The 17847-nt window shown below is 41.5% G+C and overlaps 1 protein-coding gene across 1 annotated transcript; it reads right to left on the reverse strand.

The window, feature by feature from the left end:
* Positions 1-8225: 8225 nt before the first annotated feature.
* On the reverse strand, positions 8226-10204 carry CLEC14A (C-type lectin domain containing 14A). Its single transcript, XM_061394968.1, has one exon. It carries the CDS (start codon positions 10115-10117, stop codon positions 8645-8647), a length of 1473 nt encoding a protein of 490 aa, XP_061250952.1. The 5' UTR covers positions 10118-10204; the 3' UTR covers positions 8226-8644.
* Positions 10205-17847: the final 7643 nt, after the last annotated feature.

Genomic DNA, 17847 nt, shown 5'->3' on the forward strand with positions numbered 1-17847 from the left:
CCCTGTGACCTCAAATAGGGAAAAAGTGGTGTGAGGGGGTACAGATAAGGGTCCTAACAGCTGAGAGCAAGGAGAGCAAGGATTTCCTAGCATCGGTCCATGACTTTTGAGTCACCTGCCAAATCCAGGAGAGGCATGAATAAGAAGGTGTAATCCTGACCTAGCTTCCACATAAACCCGAGGAGCTCAGTCAGATGTGACTCAGCCTTAGGAACAAAGAGATTACAATCCATAAAAAAAACTCCTTAGCTTCTTACCCTCTCAAGGAAGAGGACCTCCTGTTAAAAGGAAAAACCTGGCAAATGTGCTATATAATGGTCTCAGTAATTTAGCAAGTCTCAGTTTAAGAAAAACTGTCACAGACACTACAGATTTCTACCCATCTATCCTTTCCCATTTCCACAGGGATGTTGTAAGGATATAGAAAACAATATACTACATGTAAAAAAGTTACTTTTCTATAAAAAATTGCTATGTAGGATATTATAGATCTATAAAAAGTACTACATGGATATTATAATATATCAGAAATTTGGAATTATTTTGTTTTGTTCTTCTCAATTTACATTTAAGTTTCTTGCAAAAAGAATGTAAAGGAGTTTGCTTATGGTTTATCATTTTTAAGAGCTTTCTGTACATGTTGTTGAGGGGAGTAATAGGAAAGAAAATACTTTAAACCAAGCTCAGCGTTCTGGTAATAGTAGTGTCGGCCAAACAGACACTCTGGACACTGTTGAGGGACCCACGACCACAGCACTAGACCGTGAGGCCACATGGGGCTTGTCCAGGGGCTAAATTACAGTCCCTGCCTCCTGAGACACTACTATGCCTGGAAAATTTACCTACTGAAGTGGTTCATATTAAGGACATGTTCCTACTCAAGGCTTTGAGAAAGAGGCTTCTGGTTACTTTAAGTATTCACTCATCTAGTAGCCACGGGCTGATACTGCATGCTCCCAGTTCTGCCATTTGAAGAAAAATATGAGAATTGGAAATAGATCATTTTAAAAATAATGAGTATTGCTACTAGCTCCATCACATCCTCATATAACAAGTTAGCATACTTGGGAAAAAGAACAAAAGTATGTTTATCTTAGGGGCAGCATTTGCTCTCTTTGGACATATTTAAATGCTTTTGTTGTTGTTCAGGGTTACAGACCAGTAGACTTGTTTTCTTTTTTCTTGACTTGGTAACATTTATTCAATATTCTTTGAAATTAGAAAGAATCAGAAGAAGCACGTATCAATCAAATACAGCCACAAAAATGTCCTGGATATAAATAAAGATGCACTATGAGATATGCTCACTACTGAAGGAATTGGTACGCTCTTAACAGTTACTACCTCTTAGCAAGGAACAACTCCAACATAAATTTAATTTACTCACAATTCAAAAACCTTGACTGGTAGAGGAAAATACAGATTCAATTCGATCACAATTTGCCTCACTAGACCCTGTCATCATGTATGTTTTCAAGGCCTAGCTTGATGACTGTTACACAAACAACAGGAAAACAAACTCAAGAGAATGTTTGACTTGTTTTCTGATTGTCAGCACTCTTGAGTTACATTCACTAGTTTCTAATGACATTAATAAGACTTCCTAAAGCTCTTGTCTGAATAGTGGTGGCTTAGTCACTAAGTCATGTCTGACCCTGTGACCCCATAGACTGTAGCCCGCCAGGCTTCTCTGTCCATGGGATTTGCCAGGTAAGAATACACAAGTGGGTTGCGATTTCCTTTTCCAGGGGATCTTCATGACCCAGGGCTCAAACTCAGGTCCCCCACATTGCAGGCAGAATCTTCTGTATTGCAGATGGATTCTTTACCAACTGAGCCACCAGGGAAGCCTTTATTAATATCATGATGAGGGCACTTCATAGCTTCCCTCCTCAATCTGCCACTAGGGCATTTGAGTGCTTATTCTACTTCCTTTGTGGCTTAGAATCTGCCACAATGGAGGAGATGTGGGTTCGATCCCTGGGTCAGGAAGATCCCCTGGAGGAGGGATGGCAACACACTTCAGGATTCTTGCTTGGAGAATTCCATATACACAGGAGCCTGGTGGGCTACAGTCCATGGGTTCACAAAGAATTGGACATGCCTGAGTGACTAACACTTTTGACTTTTCTCTACCCTACTCCAGGTTACTGTAATAAGTCTCTATATTCATTTTCTCATAACAATTTTATGAGGCAGTTAACAGTACCTCTAAGTTACAAAGTTAAAAACATGTATACTTCTTTGTAAGATAAAAGCTAATGAAACATACCTACAAATAGAAATTTATTTATTTCTCAGTAACAGAACTCAGTTCTTAAGCGTCATTTCTGTTGATGACAGAAAACTTAATCTTGCCACACAGAAGCAAGTTCATGTATTTCTGGTTTTACTTAGTGCTTCCTGGTTAACTGGTCACTCTATGATTCTCTTTCTTTCATTTCTGCAAGTATCCATGGGGAAAAGATGAGTTCTAGGAAGTATGTATATTACCCTTGCATTGGAGGATAGATGATTAGTCCTATGGTCACTAGGTCTGTCCAGCCTGGTTTATAGTGGGATATACAGTCTTCAGTGGTTTTCAGCTATCTACATCTGCAGCAGTAAGGTACCAGTTCCCCTTTCAGTTAATTTTTGTGTGTTGGGTCTATTCAGGTTATTTGGTGTCATGATTGCTCCAACCCTAAGGTTTCACAAGGTCCATAGGACAACTCATAGACAAAAGAACTTTAGCTTCTCTCTCACACCATTCTGTGATGCTTCCCTCTGGTCGGTCCATCTACATACCCCTCTTAGACACTGCTATTCTACAACATCAGCACCAAGTTTGACTGCGGTTTCTCTAAGAGGTTTTTAGTTCCCCTGGGAAGTAAGTTATCATTTCCCTTTATGCTCATTACCCTTCAGTCTGTCCAGTTTCTATCACCACATGCCCCACCACACCCAAAGCATATGCCCAATGAGAAAGTGAGCAAGTGCCCACTTAGGCAAACTTATCTGAATACTTCTGTCATCGTGTATGTTTTCAAGGCTTAAAATATATATATATATATTTTTCTTTCTCTTGCTGGTAGAATTCTATCTTATTTCAGGAATTACGACACTTTCCAGATCTTTCTTCTGAAAAGGCCTAGAAACAATGACCAATTCTATAGCAGTGAAATTCTTATAGAGTCCAGATTGTAGTCTTGAAATATCATCTTTCATTAAGAGACACCAAGACTTCCTGGACAAAGGGCTAATTCCAGATCTGGGGCAGGAAATATACATAATGAGCCTGGCAAGTCTTGTTACACCAGATGGCAAGGAAATCATCAAAGGACACTAGAATCATGTCAAAAGGACTCAGGAGTCAACTTAGGAAGCTCTCACTGGCCAAAGATAGGATAATTTGAGTTTCAATAAAAATATGAATGGCAATTGATTGGAACCCATCAAATATGTTCAGTACTGTAAACTCATCTTAATAGTTAAAATATAATTGATCTTTTGAAGATTATAGGGAAATTAATTACCTAAAAATTGATGAACATAAAGAAATAAGTATTTATTCTGACTTTCTTACATATGGCATGTATAATTTGATAACCAACTAGTAAATGAAAGAAAGTGTCTCCTTAAAAAGGTTCCTAGGTAATTCATGAAAAAAAATAAGCACCATTTTGTAATCCTGATGAATTAATGTATCTAAGCTTTAAGCATCAGTGGCTGCTAAGAGTAAAAAACAGACATTATATGCTCTTGTTAAGGAAACACACCACTGCATTTAGTCTTGTCAAAGATATAATAAGTAAGTCTGATTGAGCCTCTGAATCTAAGTATCAATTTTCAGGAAATATAGGAGACAGAAAAAAATGTCAAAATGCGCCATGAGTATGAAATCAGCAAAATTCAGACTGTGGTAATCTTAACAGGTCAAACACCCCAAATTCTCCAACATGAAAATTATAAGAAGGAGGAATGGGATGGAAGGGGAGCATATCTAGAAATCAAAAGATACTTGAAAATAGACTGTTCAGAGTACATGGTGATGGTTCAGTCACTCAGTCATGTCTGACTCTCAAGACCCCATGAACTGTAGCCTGCCAGGCTCCTCTGTCCATAGGATTGTACATATAAGTGATATCACACGATATTTGTCTTTCTCTGTCTGACTTACTTCACTTAGTAATATAGCAGAAACAGAGCCACAAATGTAGAAAACACATTTATGGTTACTGGGGGGGAAGGGGAAGGAGGGATAAATTAGAAGATTGGGTTGACACATACCTACTACTATATATGTGTAAAACATAACTAATAAGGATCTACTGTATAGCAGAAAACCCTATTTAAAACTCTGTAATAATCTATATGGGAAAAGAATCTAAAATAGAATGGATATATGTGTAAGTGATTCACTTTATGTACACCTGAAACTAGCACAATGTCGTAAATTAACTATACGCCAATAAAAAATTTTTAAAAATACATAGGATGTGCATACAACATGGTATCTCCCCCTAATGGAATCCCACACAGGTGTAACAAGGAATAAGGAAGATCTATGTGAACTAATGATATGGACTGATATGTCATGTATATGTGTGTATCTGTGATATATATCATAGTAGTATGATATAAGTGATAATTTCCTGATTTTGATAATAGTATGGTAGTTATATAAGATGTTATCATTTGTGGAATCTTGGTAATTGGTATTTATAATTGTTCTATTTCTGTAACAATTTTGTTAAGTCTGCAATGATTTCAAAATGGACAAAAAATTGTAAATAAAAATGTTAAAAAGAAAGTATAAAGTGTGTAAGATTAAAACACAATGTCTAAGGATACACACTTGCGTAATACAACCATCCAAATGTAAGAAGGGGATTTCTACAAATGTCAAAATAGAGGCTACTTCTGAATTGAGGAAGGGGCTGTGACTGGAATGGGACACAGGGAAAGGCTTCTGGGGTGGCTGGCAAAGTTCTATTCTTGGCCCCTGTGGTCTGATGGTTACAAGGGTGTTCTCTTTATCATAATTCACCAAGCCATACATTTTTTCTGTGTAACTTTCTGTATCTTCATTCTATTTTATGAAGAGAAACAAATGAAAAACCAGAAAAGAAAAATATGATTTTGCTCTGCCTTTCAAGATTTTCTCTTTTATGAATATCAAAAACCTGTTTTGGAATTCAAAAGCAACTATTTGACTCTTTGCTCTTAGGCTAAACAACCTCTTTTAGTGATGTAAATACCATAACCACTACAATATGCTTTTAAATGAGAGACATGAGCTTATCACCTCCCCCACCACCATTTTACTGAGCTTGATAGCTGTTCTTCTCCATCCTATTCTGGACGAGCTTAAGCAAAAGTGTCTTAGAAGTAGAAGAACAAGACTACAGCAAAATTATCAAGAGGACATGGCCACAGAAGGACACTTCAACATCACTGTGAGACTTGAAAAAATAAAAAACTGTAATTCTGCTTGTTGATTAAGCACCCTCTATTCTCCAGACATAGTGGGAATGGAGAAAAGAGAATATGAAACTTTTGTGTTGAGGTACACACAATTGCATCGAGTGGTTTGCAAACTTTGTTTAAAATCAGTTACCTGGGTAGGGTTAAAATTTATAGAGAGAGATTCCAAAGCCCAATCTCTAAAGACTAATCTAGTAGGTCTCTGAACACATGCCTGCCCACACAAATGCCTGCATTTGTGTTTTCAGATGTAGAACAGTTTCAAAATCATCTGAAAGGCTCAGGTGTGGCTGTTGAGTGGAGGCTGAAATAAAGTGGAGCTTGTTAGAAGTGAGGAAAGCAAGGAACTGAAACATACAGGCACTGGAAGAGTCATACACGAGGGTTCAGAGACTGGAAGATGATAGGACTTGCTGCTGCTGCTAAGTCTCGTCAGTCGTGTCTGATTCTGTGCGACCCCATAGACAGCAGTCCACCAGGCTCCTCCGTCCATGGGATTCTCCAGGCAAGAACACTGGAGTGGGTTGCCATTTCCTTCTCCAATGCATGGAAGTGAAAAGTGAAAGTGAAGTTGCTCAGTCATGTCCAACTCTTCACGACCCCAGGGACTGTAGTCTACCAGGCTCCTCCGTCCATGGGATTTTCCAGGCAAGAGTACTAAGGTGGGGTGCCATCGCCTTCTCCTTAGCAGGACCTAGCCAGAGAAAAAGACTGTAAATGAGGTTCCAAGTTTTCCCTCTAAGAAAATGAACAGGCGGCTGTGAAATAAGTGCAGGAACAGAGGGTTTTAAGTAAGAAAGGAATCAACCTCAAAGAGGTTGGAGAAATAATGAAGAATATAATAATATATTAGTAGAGACATATTCTGAGGAAGGACACTGACCTCAACCTAACAGAGCTTTTAAGAGATCATGCTTGGTTGGCTCCATTCTGCCATGGGTTCGAAATTTTGTGAAAAATGTCACAGCCAGAAAGCAGACAAAATTATATGGAGCTTGGTCTGCAATTGCTATTTGTCAGGAAGTCAAATGTAAAAACATACAGTGTTCTGTAATTCTTTCCTGACTTACTTATATGGGGAAGTAATAGGAAAAAGCAGTTAAGTTATTGAGCTGACGCCTATTTATTCTTCCTTAGGACATTTGGACCCCCAAATGTGTAATGTCACCAATGGCAAGTTGCATAATAAATTAGTGATGCATTCTCTATTGTATTGTAACAATGGTACAAGTACCGACTTTAAGACAAAGTATGTGTATACACATACACAGAGGTGGATATATATACTTCTAGATACAGATAGTACTAGCTATAGATAATTTACATTCAGGTCAGTATAGTCCATGGAATTCTCCAGGCCAGAATACTGGAGTGGGTAGCCTTTCCCTTATAGACAGGCTATTTTTCACCTTACAAAAGAAAGCACCATATATTCTATTCAAATAGTTACCTTCTCTGTGGAGAGGTTTTATGGGAAAGAGCAAAGATAAAATACTACAACTGAGGTGAACTGAGACACATTCATTCAAACAAGCTGGGTACATTGGATAAGCCATCTACTTACCTGATTTTAGTTACCTTTGTGAAATGATTTTACATAAAATTTCTTTGAAAGTTGTTAATTCTAATTCATTTGTGATTTTGCTTAAATTTAACTGTTTAAACATATATTTAGTATATGAAGCAAATTACCTATTACTTTATTCCTTTAATGTTATACTTTATATAATGTATATATGTACATATCTAATACATTATATACTCAAGAGCATCCCAATGATTTTATGTCAATCATAGTGTAAACTTCTTGTTTCCAATCTTCCTGGTTACTTAGCTTGTTTCTCTATCTCCATCCATGCACCAACCCTCAAATATTTAGTTTTAAAGTGCTAGCATATTAATAAAAGTGGGATATTTTCTGGGGGGTGGCCTCAGTCTCACTAAATAGTGATTATCATTACATCTTGATTGTTTTTTAGAAGAATGCTCCGTTTAGACAATTTTATAATATCCCAAGTCCTAACAAGATAAGATGATAGATATTTGTATTTCCCACTTATTTCTTACACTATTAATTCTTATGGTAAGCTGTTTGCCTATTCTACGTGCCTTTGCCCACATAGAAGCTTGTTAACCTGTAATCATTCCAGTATGGGCATGTATGGTCACTGCACACACTTTCATGAAGTGGGGGAAGGAAGTGGTATGGAATTCAAATTTTCCTATGGATTAAACAGTGCTCAAGAACCTAGCAACTGCGGAGGAAACCCAGTTTGCTTTTGCTTTAACGTACCCAGAAGATTTCAAATCAATACTCAGCAGTAACACTTTAATTGAAAATTAACACTGCCATAATTGGAAGTGAGGGTCAGCATCCTGATGTTTGGGAAAGGTCTATTTGGTTGAGGAGGTATTACACAGAGGAGCACAAAAAATGGAAGAGGCAAACACAAATCATGTGTTTCCTTGAGCAAGGACACTCGGTAAACACTTGAATTGGTGGTCAACTATAATTTGCTTCTAGAGCCAGCACTCTGGCAACGCTACAGTTTGGATTTATAGCAGAGTACCCAAGTTAACAATGACTTTGAAAATAAAGCATAAAAGAACCAAGGAAAAAGTTCTTAAAGATCTACTCCTCATTACAAGGACTTTCTCCTTCCTGTAAAAGCAGGAGGCACTCTTATTGCTATTCCCAGCATGCCCCTCTGCTGGTCTTCCTGAATAATTACTCCTCTGGGAAACCAAAGATATTTGAGTCTGGGTTATCAACAATACTTTATTTTTTGCCTAGGAATTTCAAACCAATATAGTCCCAGCCCGTACAATGTAAACAGAAGGTTTCCTTTCCATTTTGGTGGAAAAAAAAAAAAACCCACTTCATTCGTTTCCCATGTCATAAAAAGTTCAACCACCTCTCCAAATTCCCCAGAATAAACACAAGAAAATAGCTCTCCCTAGTAGGATCCTGGCCCCCCTCTACTACCTTGAGGCCCTTCCACTTCCTCCATCTTCATGGAAGGAGTGTTCAGTTCAGATCCGGCTCCTCAGTGGAATAGAGGGAATTTAGGGGACAGAATTTCTGTAGGAATTGTCAGCCGCACAAATAAGTTCCTCTTTTCCCTTTTCACTAAACGTGAAAACTACTCACAAGGAGCGCTCCCTGTCCCCCGTTTCCCTATGTGTCACCAGAGCCAAGAGAGGACCCCGTCAACGAGGCTCCCTCTACTTTGTCCCGCAGACCACAGTCTCCGGCCTTCACCCCATTGTCCGTGGAACGTGCAGAGCTGGAGCTCAGAGGAGCCGCCTCAGCATCACCCTCCGTGCCCGGCGAGGCCAAAGGCCCCTTCCTTTGTTGAGGGGAAGGGCTCTTGTGGAAGCAGAGTTTGAAAAGCCCCAGCACTGTCACGGTCAGTATCACCAACACTACTACAGCCATGCTCACAAGTACGAAGACCACGGTGGAAGAATCGAAAGCCTGGGGGTTGTCCGAGGGAGACGTAGCATTAACCTTGGGAAAGGCTGTTCCTGAAGAGTTCACGTCCGCCTTTACCTCTGTTTGAGGGGACATGTGAAGGGTAGATAGCGTGGTCTGTGCTCCCCACCGAGGGATCTCGGGAAAAGATGCTGTTGCACTGCCTTGTCCGGGGGCACTGGGTATCTCTCCCGGCCTCTTCTGGACACTGGGTGACCACGTTCCCTTCGGCGCGAGGCTGGCTGCAGTGGCTGGCGGGTGCCAGGTGACCACCTGGGTCCCTCCAGGGGTCGGCTGTCCTTCCCCATTGGTTACACAGGAGCGTCCGTCTTTCCCCAGCACGAAACCCGCAGCGCACTCGCAAGCAAAGCCTCCCACTTCGTCTAGGCAGTCAGGGAGCTCAGCGCACTTACCAGCCCGTAGATACCTCCCGGGACAGGGACAGAGCTCGGTCCCAGAGGGTATCCCTTCCCAGTGCGCGTCGACCTCGGCCGCGGTGCAGGTGGCCGTGATGGAGAGCTGCCCAGGGCAGAGCGCACTCACCTCCGTCCCGGGGGGACTGAAGTCCAGCGCCGCGCTGTACAGCTGGAAGGGCGCGCGGTAGCTCAAGTTCGCAGCGGCCCCGGGGCGCGGTGCGGGGCACAAGCTCTGGAACTGGTACTTGCACAGATAGCCGTCGGCGCGCTGGTGGCATCGCATCTCCTTCCAGCCCGCGGGCTCGATTCCCCCGGTGGCCTGGAGTCCCGCGCACCTCCGAACGGTGCAGGAGAGTAGGGGCTCCTCCACCCACTGCAGCGTGTCGCTTTCCGACCCGCCGACGTCGGGGGACAACCAGGAGAAACCCCGCAAAGGCTCATTCTCCAGGGTGCAGTCGGATCGCCGGCGCTCCAGCGCCACCCAGAAGAGAAGGTCTTTGGAGCCCCCTCCAGGGCCCGGGCCGGCCCGCAGGAGCGCGAGCACTGCGCGGAGCTCCGCGCCCCCGCGCACCGTGCTGAGCACCCCGTGGCGCAGGTTGCAGGCCTCCTGGGCCTCCTGCCGCTTGAAGGTAGCGTGGTGCAGGCTATAGCAGGCCCCCGAGGCCGAGCAGCTCGCGCGGTCGGCGGTGGGGTGCTCGCCACGGCCGGGCCGGGGCCAGAACGCCTGCCAGAGGAAGCACAGGGCGAGCGCCGGCCTCATCTTGCAGGCCCAGCGCCCACAGCTGCTCCCAGCTTGGGTCTGTCCCGTCCGAGGGCGTGGGGATGTCCCGGGAGCGCGGGCACCGCCTCCCACCGCTGGCTCCCCCCGCTTCCCGCTCCCCAACCCCACCCCACCCCCGCCCGTCCCCTCGACCGCCAAGCCTCCCCTCCAGGGTCCTGGCGGCAAACCGCTTCCCTTAGGCCTCGACAGGAAACGTGTCCGGAGCTCTGCGAGGCCCCGCGGGCAGCCCTGATTTATTCTGGGGTCAGGAACACAGCTGGCTTCAGGGCACGGGGAACGCTGTCCGCCAGAAGGTCAAACACCCTGGTCAGGGCCTGAGAAAGAGAAAAGAAAATCGCTCCTGGGAAGAAGCGTTTGTGGGTTTTCCCCCAGCTCAGGGAGTTTGGCAGCCTCAAACCCCCAAACATTTTGGCGAACACTGGCAGGAAGGGCTGGAGAAGAGGAACTAGCTGAGCGCCCACGCCCACCCATTGTGCTGCGTCCGGAGCCGCGGAGTTGGCCTCACCACAATTTCTAGACGGCTCCCGTCTTCCTCAGTCCCGAGACTCGGGGTAGGGGTGGGGTGGGGATGGGGGAATCTTGTGCGAAGTATAAGCACCTCCTCTCGCCCCCAGAGGCAGTACTACGAAACCCCCCGTCTCTCCTTGGCTCTGCTTCTCTGTGCTGTCGAAGCCAATATTGCAGTGCGAATTGCTAGTCAGAGGATGAGCAGCAGAGGATGAGATGGTTGGATGGCATCACCGACTCCAGGGACATGAGTTTGAGCAAACTCCGGGAGATAATGAAGGACAGGGACGCCTGCCATGCTGCAGTCCATAGGGTCGCAAAGGGTTGGATACGACTGAGCGACTGAACTGAAGTGAATTGCTGGTCAAAGAAGTTCCTTTCTGGTATCTGAAAAGGGAAAGCCGGTTTCTTCTGGCAAGGCTCGCCTTACAACTTTGTTTTTGGCTTCCATTTCTTTCTCTTTGAAATGGGCTTATTAGTTCATTCAGGAAAGGAAGTGTGTTTCAAGGCCTAAATGAAAAATAACAATCATTGATCTTAACTGTTATGTTAGGTTTCCTTGCCACTATATTGATTCATAACTTCTTTAAGCTTATAGGTTATATATAAATGATATCATGGCCTGTTTGAGAACAACTACCCCACATAGGATTTTATCCTTGAACTATTTTAATATCATTTTTCTTCTATGATTAGGTGCCAATATTTGTAGCAGTAAGTTGTAAAAGTCCCCTCTAAGGGACACTAGAGTTCAATATCCTTAAGAAATTAAAATATTTATTACATTAGCATGTGTATTGTATACTGTAAAAAATACCCTGCAGTTTAAAAAAGCTTAAAAAGAGATGGGTCCATTTCTTCAGAGTTCCAAGGGCTGTTTTGTTTTAATACAAACACTTCCACTCAGTTGGAAGCAGAGAAGAATTAAAGGTGAATAAAGAAAGTTAAACAGGGCATTGTCTATGAAAGGATTTTCTTGTTAGCACTTTAGACAAAATGCATCATTTTAGAAAATTGTCTGCCTTAGCCCACAGCAACCAAATAAGTTTCTATCAGAAGTACATAGTTTCAACTAGGCGCTCTTCACCATGCCTGATGCTTGTAAGTATCTATAATCAGAGTGAAAGTTCCGATTCCACAGGTAATACACACCAGGCTCTTAAACTCACTGTTCCTGGATTGTCAGGTTAGTAAGGAGGAAGAGGAAGGAAGCTCTCGGGACCACATTGGTGTGCTTCTACCTCACTTTAGACATGACCCAGCCACTGAACAACAACCACCATCTCACTTTCATCACTACTCTCACTCTTCCTTTTGGAAATTCTACGTACTATATCTTAACAAATGATAGTGAACACCAAGAATCATCATCACACTTATGGTGCTTTTGCTGACTGTGGAGTCTTGTAGCAGGATTTTTCTCCTACCCTTGCTGTTTCCCCATTTAAAGGACGTTCAATAGTCTTTCATTTCAGATGCCTGAGAGTCACCTTAAACATGACTCTGCATTTAAATTAAGTATGTTAAGGAACATGGAAATCTAGAAAAATAACTGAATGGATTTTAAAAATACCTAATTACTTGGGCCAGATCTCTATACCTTTGCAGTCTAATGACTGCATGTTTGTAAACGTGTCTATGCGGTACTGTATATTTTAACAAAATAAAACTTTCTACAAATCTAAATAGTCAGTGGAAATTTCTTAGATATTTTAAAAATCACTTGAGATGTGGTGAGGGTTCCAAAGTAAGAAAGACCAAATGATTGAAAAACTTACAGTAAATGCATGATTCCCCTATGGGCATTCTGCCTAGAGAGGTGGGATATTAGAAGAGAAGATAGTGGCCATAATGACTGCCTATCACAGTCCTGGCCATGCTGTGATGATGTGAGAAAAACAAATTAGGTCAAAATAAGACATATCATTATGTAATGAATTACTTTGTATTGACCTATGTTAAAGTTGGACTGTAAAGAAAACTGAGCGCCAGAGAATTGATGCTTTTGAATTGTGTGCTGGAGAAGACTCTTGAGAGTCCCTTGGGCAGCAAGGAGATCAAACCAGTCAATCATAAAGGAAATTAACCCTGAATATTCACTGGAAGGACTGATGATGAAGCTGAAGTTCCAATACTTTGGCCACCTGATGCAAAGAGCTGACTCACTGGGAATACCCTGATGCTGGGAAAGATTGAGGGCAGGAGGTGAAGGGGGTGATGGAGGATGAGATGGTTGGATGGCATCACCGACTCAATGGACATGAGTTTGAGCAAACTCTGGGAGACAGTGAAGGACAGGGAAGGCATGCCGCAGTCCATGGGGTCACAAACATGCAAACACGACTTAGCAACTGAACAACAACAATTGACCTATAACCACTAACATATTTTGAAATGTGTAATATACCTGAGAAAACTAAAAATGAATGGATGTTTTAATTTTTAATGTTTTTAATTTATTATTGATTTTTATTAACAGCTCACTTGATTGAATATTTATCTTAGCAATTGCAGGTTTAGTGCTCATGAATGCCATTGGAGGTTGCTGTTACTTATATATCCATTTTTCAGATAATAAAACTGAAATCCAGAGATCATGTATGGATAGTTGGTATGGGGTCAAGTGAGCAAGGATGAACTCAGAACCTGTGGGTTTATTTTTTTTAATGGAGGTAAAATTCATATAACATAAAATGAACCATTTTAAAGATGCTTACTCCTTGGAAGGAAAGTTATGACCAACCTAGATAGCATATTAAACAGCAGAGATATTACTTTGCCAACAAAGGTCCGTCTAGTCAAGACTATGGTTTTTCCAGTTGTCATGTATGGATGTGAGAGTTGGACTATGAAGAAAGCTGAGCACCGAAGAATTGATGCTTTTGAACTGTGGTGTTGGAGAAGACTCTTGAGAGTCCCTTGGACTGCAAGGAGATCCAACCAGTCCATCCTAAAGGAGACCAGTCCTGGGTGTTCATTGGAAGGACTGTTGCTGAGGCTGAAACTCCAATACTCTGGCCACCTCATGCGAAGAGTTGACTCAATGGAAAAGACCCTGATGCTGGGAGGGATTGGGGGCAGGAGGAGAAGGGGACAACAGAAGATGAGATGGCTGGATGGCATCACTGACTATGCACATGAGTTTGAGTGAACTCTGGGAGTTGGTGATGGACAGGGAGGTGATTCATGGGGTGGCAAAGAGTAGGACATGACTGAGCGACTGAACTGAACTGAACTGAAGGTGTACATTTAAGGTGATTAGTTAGTACATTCTCAATGTTATGCATGGAGAAGGAAATGGCAACCCACTCCAGTATCCTTGCCTGGAAAATCTCATGGACAGAGGAGCCTGGTGGGCTGCAGTCCATGCATGGGGTTGCAAAGAGTCAAGCACGACTGAGCGACTAACACTAACACTAATGTTATGCAACCATCACCTCTATCAGTTCCAAAACCTTTTGATCACCTCAAAAGTAAACTTTAGGACTTACCTGGTGGTCCAGTGGTTAAGAATCCACTTTCAAATGCAGGGAACATGATCTGGGAACATGATCTTCCTTGATCTGGGAAGATCCTACATGCGGCTAGGCATATAAGCCTAAGAGCCACAACCACTGAGCACCTATGCCCTAGAGCCTATGCTCCACAAGAGAAGCCACGGCAACGAGAAGCCTGAGTGCCGCAAGGAAGAGTGACCCCTGCTCAGGGCAGCTAGAGACAGCCCTAGAGTAGCAATGAAGACCCAGCACAGCTAAAAAAAAAAAGAGTAAACCTTATTCCCAGACTGTTTTTATTTTCAAATAATGCTATTACCATCATAATAGGATACCATTTTACCTCCACTGGATTCCAAATATTTGAAATGCTGACAATACGAAGTGAAAATCTATAGCCTTTTTTATATATTACAGATAAGAGTAACAACTTTGGGAAAGCTTGTGACTTTTTCCTAAAATTGAACATTCATATACTGTTTCCAAATAGGAAAAGGAGTGCATCAAGGCTGTATATTGTCACCCTGCTTATTTAACTTCTATGCAGAGTACATCATGAGAAACGCTGGGCTGGAAGAAGCACAAGCTGGAATCAAGATTGCCGGGAGAAATATCAATAACCTCAGATATGCAGATGACACCACCCTTATGGCAGAAAGTGAAGAGGAACTCAAAAGCCTCTTGATGAAGGTGAAAGTGGAGAGTGAAAAAGTTGGCTTAAAGCTCAACATTCAGAAAATGAAGATCATGGCATCCGGTCCCATCACTTCATGGGAAATAGATGGGGAAACAGTGGAAACAGTGTCAGCCTTTATTTTTCTGGGCTCCAAAATCACTGCAGATGGTGACTGCAGCCATGAAATTAAAAGACACTTACTCCTTGGAAGGAAGGTTATGACCACCCTAGACAGCATATTCAAAAGCAGAGACATTACTTTGTCAACAAAGGTTCGTCTAGTCAAGGCTATGGTTTTTCCTGTGGTCATGTATGGATGTGAGAGTTGGACTGTGAAGAAGGCTGAGTGCCGAAGAATTGATGCTTTTGAACTGTGGTGTAGGAGAAGACTCTTGAGAGTCCCTTGGACTGCAAGGAGATCCAACCAGTCCATTCTAAAGGAGATCAGCCCTGGGATTTCTTTGGAAGGAATGATGCTAAAGCTGAAACTCCAGTACTTTGGCCACCTGATGCGAAGAGTTGACTCATTGGAAAAGACTCTGATGCTGAGAGGGATTGGGGGCAAGAGGAGAAGGGGACGACAGAGGATGAGATGGCTGGATGGCATCACCAACTCGATGGACGTGAGTCTCAGTGAACTCCGGGAGTTGGTGATGGACAGGGAGGCCTGGTGTGCTGTGATTCATGGGGTCGCAAAGAGTCGGATACGACTGAGCGACTTGATCTGACCTGATCTGATACTGTTTACCCCAGTATAGTTTTCATGCTCAGGTATATAATACTCAAGAGAAGCTTGCACATGTACAAGAAAACATATAAAAGGATGCTGATAGCAGCATTGTTCATATTAAAAAAAAAAACAGAATTAATCCAAATGTCCAGCAACAGATGACAGATAAATAATCTATGATACATTTACTCAATGAATATTATATAGCAATCAAAATGAATGAAATATAGTTGCAAGTAGCAAGATGAGTTAATCTGATCAGTATTCTGGTAGTAGAAATGGTATTTGATGTGGACTGTAGTTAGAGTCCTAGCTTTTGATTTGGATAGTGGGTTTGTAGGTGGTTATTCCATTATTAAAAATCAGTAATTACATAATTAATAAAATACAGAAAAGTGGCTTTATCTGGACAAATGATGAATAACATGAACCAAACATTATAATTAATCTGACTCTGAGCAGCTGAATTCCAAGATGTAAGGTATAAACAAAATAAGATGCTAGTTATATTTTCAAGAAATATTGTCAGTATATTCCCTTTGATCCCCACATTATTTTGAAGGTAACACATTTCTAAATGTAAGCTAATTATTAATCTGAAAAAGCATAGTAAACAAAATATTTCTGTTTCTTTTTTAGACAATCTTGTATTATTATTTAGAATCATGTATGATATTTATTTGTTCATTCATTTATACAACCCCATCCAAAGAACTAGAGACCATATATAAGGAGAATAAGTTTAGCCCAATATTTTCATTTGATTATTAATTTTAGGATGTCAGAAGCAATGATGGAGAAGAATAAAATTTCACTAATCACATTCAAGTTATAAGTTTATGTAGTTGTCAATCCCACTGAATAAATTCTGCTACTGTTGAAAGAAAACAACATCTGGGTCTTAGCATATTTCAGAGTTCACCAAAGATATATAAAAATACTTCAGAGGAAATTGAAAAGGAAACAACATTCCATTAGGAGAACATGGCATTCAGAAGCTAATCTAAGCTAGAGACCAAGAATTGTAAAGATTCATTGCCTTTTAGAACTGTATTGAACCATAACAAAATGTGTATTGGACCTTAACAAAATGTGTACTGAACCTTAAAAAAATGATCAACGTCATTTTCTTTATATTTCAAACTGAGTAAATTTTAAATTCTAAGTCTCAAGTATATATGATAGTACTTAAAGAAGGATAAAATTTGGTAATTTTATTTTCTGAAAACACAGCTTCTAATCATATTGTGTACATGGCCTAATCAAGATGTAGGATACGACCCTTAATGCAACAGATCATACAGACTCTTAACCTAACAAATTCAGATACACTTAACAGGTAAAGACTTCTTTTAGGTAACATTGTCATTAAGTTATCTGCATACATGTATATAAAGTCACTCATTTCAGAAATGTAGGTCACAATAACAGTTACTCATTTGGTTTACTACAGAAACAAGAAATTTTAAAAGATGTTAAACTTTATGCTCCCTCGTTCAAACTGCTCTCTAAACAGAGGCAGTGCTGATCATGTTCCATGTGCCCTGGAGGTAATATAGAAAATTATTCTCTAGTGGCCATTACAGAACTAGTACATGTCCCCATTGCCAAGTTTATAATCAAGAAATAATGGAGGTATGACTCATGCACACAAAAGCCTTGTTATAATCCAAATGCCTACCAAGTTCTAGAGTATAAATATTTATCTAAGATTTTTTTTAAATTGCCTACAGAGCCAGTTTATGTGCTACACTTGAAAATCAGTCTCACTATTTTAAAGTTACACACACACACACACACACCCCTCTTACCCAGATCTTTTTTTTTTTTTTCCCAACTGATCACAATGAAGGTGAAACTTGTAGGGTTAGCTAATAACATCCAGCAAACAAACGAATTACAGGTGTATGGAAGCAGGGGGATGGTATGTGAATCACAAACCTTTTTCTTAAAGATTTGCATCTATCTGATCAGGTCCTACTGGGCCCTTTTCTCTTTCCTCTGGATACTCTCTTTCATGTAATCTCATCTCATATCATCCTATGATTTGGGATATCATCTGTATGCCAGTGATGCCCAAATAAATCCACACTGCTTTCTCGGCTAAGCTCTAAATTCATATATCCACCATGTACTTAGTATTTGATATGTCATTTTGTATTTCAGATTCCCATTTCCTAAACATAACTTTCGGAGAAGGCAATGGTACCTGACTCCAGTACTCTTGCTTGGAAAATCCCATGGACGAGGAGCCTGGTAGGCTGCAGTCCATGGGGTCGCTAAGAATCGGACACGACTGAGC

Source organism: Bos javanicus, chromosome 21 (assembly GCF_032452875.1).
Source record: "Bos javanicus breed banteng chromosome 21, ARS-OSU_banteng_1.0, whole genome shotgun sequence".
NCBI lineage: Eukaryota > Metazoa > Chordata > Mammalia > Artiodactyla > Bovidae > Bos > Bos javanicus.